General features: G+C 35.9%; 1 protein-coding gene across 2 annotated transcripts in view; it reads left to right on the forward strand.

Moving 5' to 3' along the window:
• The window catches only part of LOC140751156 (cytosolic carboxypeptidase 1), a 98,953-nt gene extending 88,620 nt beyond the window's left edge, over positions 1–10,333 (forward strand). For both annotated transcript variants that reach the window (XM_073085030.1, XM_073085039.1), the window contains 6 exons: positions 3,591–3,678; positions 4,447–4,611; positions 5,184–5,360; positions 6,939–7,057; positions 8,639–8,671; positions 9,996–10,333. In XM_073085030.1, the coding sequence (XP_072941131.1) occupies positions 3,591–3,678; positions 4,447–4,611; positions 5,184–5,360; positions 6,939–7,057; positions 8,639–8,671; positions 9,996–10,074 (661 nt within the window). In that variant the 3' untranslated portion in view covers positions 10,075–10,333. The remainder of the gene's footprint in view (positions 1–3,590; positions 3,679–4,446; positions 4,612–5,183; positions 5,361–6,938; positions 7,058–8,638; positions 8,672–9,995) is intronic.
• The last annotated feature ends 636 nt before the right edge of the window (positions 10,334–10,969 follow it).

The raw sequence follows: 10,969 nt of genomic DNA on the forward strand, positions 1-10,969 counted from the left end.
TGATAAATAAAAACAATAAAATAAAATCGATATTTATTTTCCCATCACTAAATTATATGGAAACCTGCCATTTTTCAGTGCGGTCCGAGGTGCATTAGACCCACATTTTATTTTACCCATAGAATCTAAAGTAACGAATTTAACCAAGGGCGGCGGCAGTTTTAGGTTAATCAACTCATTGTTAATAATAATCAAGACAAAAGCCGTCGATTTTGTCTTATTTGGCGCCAAAAAAAGGATTTTAGTCTCCTTCGGGCGGTGGGATTTAACACGCCTCGTGCCGCCACAATGTCGGATATAGGACGAGGTTTAAAACAACTCGTAACGCAGTAATGGAAAGTACAGAAAAATCTGTGCCGCAGGGAACGTGTTAATGCATACATATATTAAGATAAGTATTATAATTTACCTGTAATCATCTAACTAATATTAATGAGGTAATCCAAAAGGATTCCTATACGGACCAGTCATTCGTTTTAATAGCTTGTCATATCAAAATTATCGTCGCAACGTTCATTGTTGATTGGTGAGCCTTATATGAGAGCATCAATTATAATTTCGTATCGCCATACTTGAGGCGGTCGTGTCGCGCATCTAATAAAATAACAGCGGAGCTCGCAACTTTGTATAAAGGACCCAAGTTGGTATGTATTAAGTAGGTATATTTCACTTAGCGGTGTCGTTGGTCAATAGACAGGTAATTATATTCTTTTAATCATTGACTAATTTTAAGCACATTAATTTAACTATTATCTATACCTTTAAATAGATTTAAAATAAATTATAACTCTGTTTTAATAATAAAAATGATAAACGTAAAAATAATACAAAATTGTAATTACAAATATTATAAAATAAATTACGATTACCATTTTATATTTTGGGATTTTTTTAATTTAAAACTTGTAACTCTATTTTCATTTGGTTAAGATTGTTCTTTTTTTGTTTTTTGATTGATATAAATTTTATTAACTGAAAAATATTTACAATTATAATGAAACTTATAGAAAATTAAATATAATAAAATAAACTATAAGTAAATATAAAACAACTTATTTACAAAATTGACATATATACAAAAATGAAAAACAAAAACACTACCATAAAAAATGGTCACCATCACTGTCTTTGAGCAAGGTTCCCAAGATGCTGGCAGCATTTCCTCTCTGAATTGCTGATTATTCTGTTTCGAAAAACCGTTTTTCATCTGTAAATACGGTTTTTACTTGTCTGTCGATTGCTCGCATAGCTGACAAAAAATTACACTTTTGGTTTCAGGTCTAACACTCAAACTCTACATCTCTGAATAAAATATCTTCTCTCTTAGTTAAAATTAATTTTACTAATTATGCTCACATATACCAAGATACCAACTTATCGGAAATGGATAAAGCGATACCAAATTGTAATTGATAAACAAATAAATCCACATATCCGACACCACTTACGCAAGTCATGAATACATTCGTAGCGCGTTTTCATAATAAACTACAGCTTACACTATATGAATTTAAAACAGCTTAGATAGGAGGCAATTCAAATTAAAAGTGTAAATTGCAACACTGCGATAGGATCCACGAAGTAAGAACTCGTCTAAGCTTGTTACAAGTATTAGATTTACTGAGATACGAGTACTATAAGTTAATTCGTGTGTGTCACTATGTAAATGCATTGTGAAGGGCATACATGCAACTTCTTTTAAAAAATAAGTAGTCACTGTAACTAAAAGATTATTGTAACTGCGACTACCAGGTATCGATCCCAAATACCATAAAAAATCAGTCTGACGAACATGTAGCATTGTTGCATAGGAGTGTCGTATAGTAATAAAGAATAAACGCTTTTTACACTCACAGCCCCACACTAGGATTCCCTGTATCGTGGTTGCTATGGATACACACAAAGACAAGTACACAAACACCCAGACCCAGAAACAGAAATCAAACCTGGGGCCCTCTGCGCGTCAGACCGGTATGGTGGCCGCTCCGCCACGCGGGTCGTAATACGAGTACATACTCGTAGTATACTTATGGCTGACTTTTACATAAGGCTACCTTACTCGTCATCAGGAATTACAACACATTTGTGGTCGGCTTCAGGTAACCTTGAATATGTCTATAGAGTCGTCTACCGATGCCCATGAAAATCACATCAAATACCATCACCAGGTTGACTGGTTGTTTGTTTGCTACTTCGACCTTATAACACAAAATAGAACAAATTATTAGATGTTTTATCAGAAATGACAACTTCATTCGATTGTATGTGCATCATAGAGACATCAAGTGACAAGTCATCGAGTGTGCAAGGTGCTAAGTGGAAAAGAGTTATATTAGACACAAATAAATAGAGATCAACTTTGCGTCTCGATAATAAATTATGTCTTTAATCTGATAAGTTTTAAAATTATGATAAGCAACCCTCGACCATGAAACGAGGTACGTGTAGGGTAGCCAATAAATAATACCATAATATGTAGTATACGTTAATTATACTGTTTTTTTTTTTTTCATATTTTCTGTTTTAAATATGATAAAGCTTTTAGGGTCGGTGAAAATTTTAATAATTTAAAATAAACGAGAAATATAAGAGAATAAATTTTAAATAAAAATAAGTAAGTGGGCAACATTTTTATATTCTTTTAATATAGGTATTCTCGTATTTCATGATAATTATATGTATTTTTTGGGTTTAACATTTTTACAGGTCATTTCAAAATACTATAGACGTCTGATAACCTATATAAGGTTGCAAAAATCGGTTCAGACGACGTTATTTTGGGTTTTCCCATAAAATACTGTCCCTATGTGTATTATAGTTTATGGTCTATTCCATAAATAACTAGTCTGAAAATGTTGAAAGTGACAACCCTAGGTCCATGTCCCGAGTATGAACACTGAACACGCCGCCGCAGCTTATCGACGATGAGCGGTCATTCAGGAAGCTTGCGGCCATCTCGGATAACCCGAGATAACGTGTGTGTAATTTTACCCATCGTCGCGGGTTAACTAATAAAGACTTTTAATTGACGCTGTTGCAAACCGAACCCTCGATGCACTCGATTTCTTTATCCTAGATAACGTTCAGTATTGATTTAAATCGCGAATGTAAAATGGTACATGAAGTTGTTGGCAATTAAGGTGTAGGTCCTGTCTGTAGTAGGTCCTTTAAGTATTATTGGTTACGATCATCTTTGTACGTAACCTTTGTATGATAACCCAATATAAGCATTCATATATAAATCTAAAGTTAAATACATGTGTCGCTACCTCTAAAGATTAGGTTAAAATGAAAACCAGAAGACAGCAGCGCTTACCGGGTGTTTCAGGCAGACATACTTTTCCGAGGCATTCCTTAGTCCTTAGGGGAAGCGACGCATCTTCGACCGACCTCAGATGGGAATCTGGTCTTGCCTGGGGTTGATTGTAGATGTCCTTGGGTGACATCAACTGTCGTCTACTATTTCTATATTATCTACCCGTGTAAAATGCTTATAAAATATGAGATCACAGACTGAAATAGTATTCGAAATTATTATATCTTCTATAGTTAAGTATATAGATCTCAAATGTATGTATCTGTTGTTCCAGCCACCGGTGTGGGCTGACCAATGAAGATTTGAACCGGCGTTGGTGTAAGCCGAATCCCGTGCTCCATCCCTCCATTTACCACACGAAGGTATGTTTTATATTTAACAGGAGTAGAAAACAACTTAACTTACACCCTTATTATCCGAGGCATTCCAGCTTAGTCTTCAGGAGCAGCGGCGCATATGTGGCCGACTTCAGGTAGGAATCTAATATTATCTAGGATTATAGGTGTCCATGCGCTGCAGCAGCCATTTACCATCAAGTGGAATGCATGTTCGTCTGCTGCTCTTGTATTAAGTATAAAAAACTTTATTTACGTATATTAAGGAATAAAAACAACATCTGAAATAAAGCCCGTAAATGACATTAAGTCTTTAATGATGGTGATTGCAGATTTTTATTGACTTTTGATGGTTAATTATCATTTAATTTTCTTTATGTGGTAATTAATCTTTAAAACAAGAACAGAGCAACACGACTACTGCCGCTATAAAATAAATGTGGTTTGCGAGTGTACCACCGCATTTATACCACGAGAAATTCTTTTCAGTACCTACCATGTATGATGTAATGTTTTTTGAATTCCACCATTATAATGTAGAAAATAGTTCCTGTTTACCTAACTACTTAACATTTCTTAACTAAGTAGTAAATACTTAAGTATTTATTTACTGTTTGCTTGTTATAGTCAGCGCCAAACTGCAAGTCTGCTCTGAAGTTGTTGCGACCAGTTGTAGTCATATAATTTGCTATGGCGATGCGATTCATTTCTATATTCAGAGCGGACTAGCAGTTATACGCGGACTGTAAATAAACACGTATTAATTTACCGCAAAACAAATCGAATCTATTGCAGGGTCTGATAGAGTACTTGGTGCGTGTTTGGAAGAAGCCGCCGCTGGTGTACTGCGACTACCACGGCCACTCGCGGCAGAAGAACGTGTTCTTCTACGGATGCGCGGGCGCTGAAAGTTGGTGCAGTAACGACAGACTGGTGCAGGATGAACCCGTTAAATATCTTGTAAGTGTTATTCACTTACATACATACATACGCTTTCTACACTCACAGCCCCACAGTAGGATTCCCTGTATCATGGGTCCCATGGACACACACAGAGACAAATACACAAACACCCAGACCCAGAAACAGAAATCTAAATTCATCATTTAGAAATCTGTCTGGCGGGGGATCGAACCCGGGACCCTCTGCGCGTCAGACCGGCATGGTGACTGCTCCGCCACGCGGATCGCCAATTACTTACGATGACGATTTAAAATGAGTTTGAGTTCAAAATGCATAATGTGCTCAACTCAGGCGTTATTTTTGCTGAATGAAGTGTTTTTAATTTTTACCTACCAAAAATCGAAATTTGACAATGTCGAGCATGAAGAAACCTTTTTTTTAGATAGATAACGAACGTAAGTTGGAAAGTCACGGATGAACTATGTATCCCTTACCAGCCCTTAAACGACAAAACAGCAGCATTTAACACCAATGTTATTAGACTGAATCAGGTGTCGCGATAGTGTCTCCGGAGTCGAACCACAAAGCGTTCTACCACTTTCAAATGAATAAATGATGTTTTTGGACAGATGCTGCCAGCCCTGATGCACCGCATCTCGCCCGCGTTCGCGTTAGGCTCGTGCTCGTTCCGCGTGGAGCGGGAGCGGGAGAGCACCGCGCGGGTCACCGTGTGGCGGCACCTCGGCGTCACGCGCTCCTACACCATGGAGGCCTCCTTCTGCGGCTTTGATCGAGGACCTTTCAAGGTACCTAGCTGTAATTTCATTTTTCGGTGACATGATACCGGCCCTGATGCACCGCATCTCGCCCGCGTTCGCGTTGGGCTCGTGCTCATTCCGCGTGGAGCGGGAGCGGGAGAACACCGCGCGGGTTGCTTATATCTACGATACCTTAATTCTTAGGTGATAAGGTGATGTTATTAAGTGCCTAAGTACTAAGACGTCATAAATAAAAATAAATAAATAGCTTATAAGAGTAAAACGGTAGAAACCCTACTATTAAGAAAGATTGATTTGTAAAAGACATTTGTAAGAAACATCCAAAGATTCGAGATAAATATTGAAATGCATAGGTACTTAACATAGTTTAAATTGTCTTCCTATACGGAATCGAACCCAGAACCGTACTCACCGCAATCCAGCATACTGTGCTATAGCCTGTAACCAAAGGCATACCAACATCCGAAGCTTCTAACTATAGGTACTGGATTACCTAACTGTCCCGCTAAATGAATTACTTATAAAGTAGATAGAGCATCACACTGATTTACTCGACTTATTTGTACAGCAAAATCGTAATCGGAAATAATAAATAACACAAATAAACGATTATCTATAATTATCCGCTACAGAAACACATCCCGTTTCACTCATATTCCAATTACGAATGATGGCGTATGTCGAGATAAATGATAACGATACTTAGGACTTGACACATAAGCTAATACATCTACCGGCGTCTGGGCTCGCTTTAGATCCGCGAGATACGTTCAGCAATAAATTTGCAATCTGCGCTGCGTTAGAATATTTCAACTTGTTTTGTTGTATTCTGCATATGTACAGCTTTAAGGGTAAATTGTAAGTCTATTTTATTCTTTGGTATTCTTCCGCGTTCTTTCACTGTTTGTTACTTTCAGTGCGGACTGATAGACTTAAGACGTCTTTAAGAACTCTTAGGGCCTTTTCCCTATCACGAGATCCCGCCCGCGTCCACAAGTATGCCACTCGCATTCGATCGTTTCGTATATTCTTTTCTGTCATATAAGCAAAATGCACACAGTACTCTGAAAGATTGCCTCGAAGTAGCAATTCATGCAAGCGGATGACACGAACATGGACATAAAACCCCGTGAGTATAAAAATGCTATCTAGGTTTTAGGCGTTTAGATTTTCTTACGACATTTTCCTTTACCATGAAAATGAATAATATTTTTTTGTTTTTAATAGATACACAATAATACACATATCTAACTTCGAAAATTCAACGGTACTTGACTTGTATTTTACTCCCATACTTTCATTTGACGACAACACGATGACTTGATATAAAGTATTACACTATACACGGCGTCCAGATCAAAATGTCTTTAAGTACCAACAATACCACCAAGAAGCTCTTTGTTGCATCTTCGTGTACCAAAGATTAAAAGTTTAATGAATGTTGCCCCTCGAAGTACACGACTTCCTGAACTATGCGCCATGTTCTGTGACGTTTAGTGCAAAATATTTCTGTGTCGTGACCGAATCCCGTAGTCGCTCTCGTGAGCTGTAGGTCTAGTATAGCACCGTCTTAACGTCAACACCTAATATGATTTATCTTCGCAGGGATTCCATCTGAACACACAGCATCTGCAGAATGTTGGCAGCGACTTTTGCGAAGCCCTGAATGGCCTTAACGATAACGCCGCCAACGTTGATATTCAGCTTACAAAAGATCTCAACGGGTATGTTTCGTAAGATTATAATCTTTATTTTTTTACATTTGAATTTTTTACTTTGTAGTTATTTATGTATGTTGCAATTAAGTCACACATAGATACCTATCAGTTTATTGCAAACAGCATACGTATATGGTTTTGAAGCAGAAATAAAGGCGTATAAAGCCTAATAATATAAGCGTTTAAAGGACCATCATCAGTGGCGTAGCTACCTAGGGGCTAGGCGGGGCAGTGCCCCGGGGCCCTCAAACTCAGGGGGCCCTCGAACCCTTACCAGAAATCTCGATCGAACGGAACTTTTGGAAATTTCTCCTATTTTCAAAATAAATATGAAATGTTGCAACCCCACTTTAAACATGACAACTCAGTTGAAAGTAATTTAAAAGTTATGCCTAGGGAATTCCCCTAAATTCTTTCTGTACTAGTACTTAGTTTTACCTCAACACTAACTCAAGCATGGACTGTTCACCAATCATGCAAGGAAATAATGAGCAAATATGGAGTGCTAGAATGCGACCTAAAGGAAGTATTCCGCCGTGGGGCCCTGGCGTTGTAAAATAAGGCCTCCTCCTCTCTTTTCGTGGGTGCCGTAAGAACCGGCTTAGGGATACGGTGCAGACCACCTATGCACAAATGTGAATTGTTTGCAGACATATGTTTTTTTGTGTTTATTTGTTAGTATATTGCGGTTTGGTAGACGTATACGAGTATATATATAAATCAATAAATGTATTGATCGGCATGTTAACGCGCAATCGTATCAAATCGGGGTGCGCCGACACATGGACCCTTAATTTATTTAAGTAAGTAATGTTATGTGACAAATTAAAGGAAAAGGAAAATTTTGAAAAAAATACGTATTTTTCATACATTTGCATACTAATCCTTAAGGATTATACATAAATACATATGTCATAACATGGAAGAATTTGTTGGTTAATCAACTAATTCTTCGATGTTATGACATATATGTTTGTAACCTGCGAAAATATAACGGACACATTAGCGTCATAGGATCGTATCCAATCGTGGTCCTATGACGGTTTGATCTGCCTATTTAAGAACAAATGTCCCTACAGTGAAACATTTTTGATTTGTGTGGAAACGTTATACTTTTGCGGAAACCAAAGCTAGGGAAAATTGTAAATAAAATAGTTATTTAGTCAGTTAGGCCCGACCTTTATATGATAAATCCTTGACGATCCTATTTCGTTTTATTAGCCAAACCTACATCCAGTATTAATTGCAATTTATGTTGTTACTGTTTAATACTTTTATTACCTGCCCTGCACTGCACAAAAAGGGCTTAAATAGCTTAGCATTTATAAAGTATTTGTATATTTCATATTTTTGTTTGATAAGACCTAATCAGTTTCCATAGCAGTGGGGCCCCATTTTTTTATTTGCCCCAGGGCCCTTGGTTACCTAGCTACGCCACTGACCATCATAACATTGTATGTTACATAAATGGGCACTTAATCACAGAACGCAATTAACAGCGCAAGTTAATTTATTCTTAGCACTTAATTCGTTTTAAAATTTATGAAAACTTCATGATTTTTTATTTAAGTATTGTTCTATCGACAGAAATATCGTTGAGATCTATTTAAAAGACACGAGGCAAGTAATTGAAGAAACATTTTTATTGCGATGCCTTTAGGCATGTTTGAGTACGTAAAATAATAGCATGCAATCCTTCACTAATTGTGGTGTGCATTGTTCCGTTAACCTAACTTCAAATAAAGTCAACCTTTATTAAAATGTTCACCGAAATATCTCTAATATTTTAATTTCCAATCTTTCTTATTTTTATGGATAATTTAAATATTTTCCACTTAATAATTTACGTCGGTTTATTTTTACCTAAGCAACTTACGAGCATAATGTCTATACGTCCCTTTTGATATTACCTTTCTTATTAAAATGTTATTTCATGGTTCATACTAATTAAACGATTATGTTAAACGTCTTAATCTAGACAAATCGTCGTGGTGTTTATCGGCTGTTCCCACGCCCATATGTCATGCTCGAGACGGTGACAAGCACTAAACATAGGAATGATACATCGGCTCCGTCTATCGACGCCTCGATCGTCGTCAATTAAGACACAAATTGCCAATCAAGAGCAGGTTTATCGATATCCATCGCCGTTATTAATCGTCGGTCAATTTCTGTTGCTAACATGAAACTGAAGTTTTTTTACATTTACTTTTGTAGTCTTCAAAGTATTTTAGTTTTCATTTTTGGTACCTAGGATGTAAAAATCAATTTTAATTGATTCGTCCATAAAATGTAATGCTCTTGAATATTCCGCCGATGACGTAGGTACACTGGTACATGTCTTCTTATTCTATATCTTTTTCTATCATTCACAGGTGATTAAGGCATGTCGTGTTTTATGGTTTAAATATTTTTTTTCGTGTGATGATTTTATTCTTTATTTAATTTCTGTTACACGTGTAGTGATAGTAGATATATAGTTAAACTTTTATTTCACCAAAATTATCGCATGACTCATCCCGGTCTTTTTGTTCGTCATGATTACCTATTATGAGTGTATTTTTTTATTACTTTCCAATTTATGGAGAAAGACTAGAAGCCTTTTGAATATCTGTAATAAGTCTTTCGTTTATCTGCAATAACTATTTGATATTATACTCAACTCATTTCAAAAATTTGATATTATTTAAGAATTTGTATTTGCATTTGCATATTATATTTTTCTCAATATGTTAGAGCCTTTTCTCACATACATGTTCCTACTATTTTAATATTTATTACCTACTTGTAAAAATCTACCATAAACAAAATAATTAATAAAATTCATAAATTTAAAATTCCACTCTTGTTTTCCATACCAACCTTGTTTTTCTCAAGAACAAGATGGCTGTCAACTTTAAAACAGCTCTTCAAGATTAATAAAGTTTTCTTTTTTTGTCAACAGCGAAGTAGCAGTGGACAGTGAAGCCGGCTCCGGCTCGGATAGCGTGCTCAAGACGGATTCCGACGAGGACTTCGATTAGTTTCAATAGTTTAAATGTAGGCTAAGCACTTGTTCTAAAACAAACATAACAATAGCACCAGAAAAATCCTTAATATTAAATTTTGACTAAATTAAATGTAGATACCGTACAACGAAACTTGGTTATGTTTATCTCAGCATATGAATAGTGTGTCTAAAATTAGTATAGTAATAATTTATACATGTGATGATAATACAGCTGGGGCTGAAATGCCCCCCAGCTGTAGTCCCCGAATATCCCGACCTATCGTCTGACCTACGTTAATTGTCATTTCATTATCTCACTAATGTAGTCCGCTAGGAAATTATAGTGATATTGCCGACTTGCTTTTGAATGTGGTGGAAATATGTATAGGAATTGATATAGATATTTTATTAGGGTCTTACAACTTGAAATTTTTACAACATGAAGTTTTTAAACATTCTACCGGAAAACAAAACACGTGACTTCGATATAAAAGTAAAAACATGTTGTGGACAGACCCTTAGTAACTAATTCTAGCGGCTAGTTGAAAATATAATCTAGTACAGAAGTGTTATTAATAAATTTAAATATTTTTATTAATCACTTGTATGATTATTAATATTATTTTATTGTAAATCTTAGTATTGTAGATGCTATTATTAAATTAGATAATTTTATTGTATGTTTTATTGTCATGGAAACCAAAGTTTAAAAGGCTCGATTTTTTTTTTAAGTCCAGATTTGTGTACAAAATTGTGTTTTTGCGTCTGTGATTAATTTTAATACGTATCGTTTGCTTTGAGTGACATAAATTATTTTTATGTGGCTTGTGATCTCAGTAACAATAAATTTTGAAATCACAATGTTGGTTTTATTGTTCACATTCTTCAATCAATTTAATTTAAGATAAGATGCTGCAACGACATGTTAT

The sequence above is a fragment of the Epargyreus clarus genome, unplaced genomic scaffold (assembly GCF_041222505.1).
Source record: "Epargyreus clarus isolate Ecla_fem2 unplaced genomic scaffold, WU_Ecla_fem_2.2 ptg000003l, whole genome shotgun sequence".
In the NCBI taxonomy this organism is placed as follows: domain Eukaryota; kingdom Metazoa; phylum Arthropoda; class Insecta; order Lepidoptera; family Hesperiidae; genus Epargyreus; species Epargyreus clarus.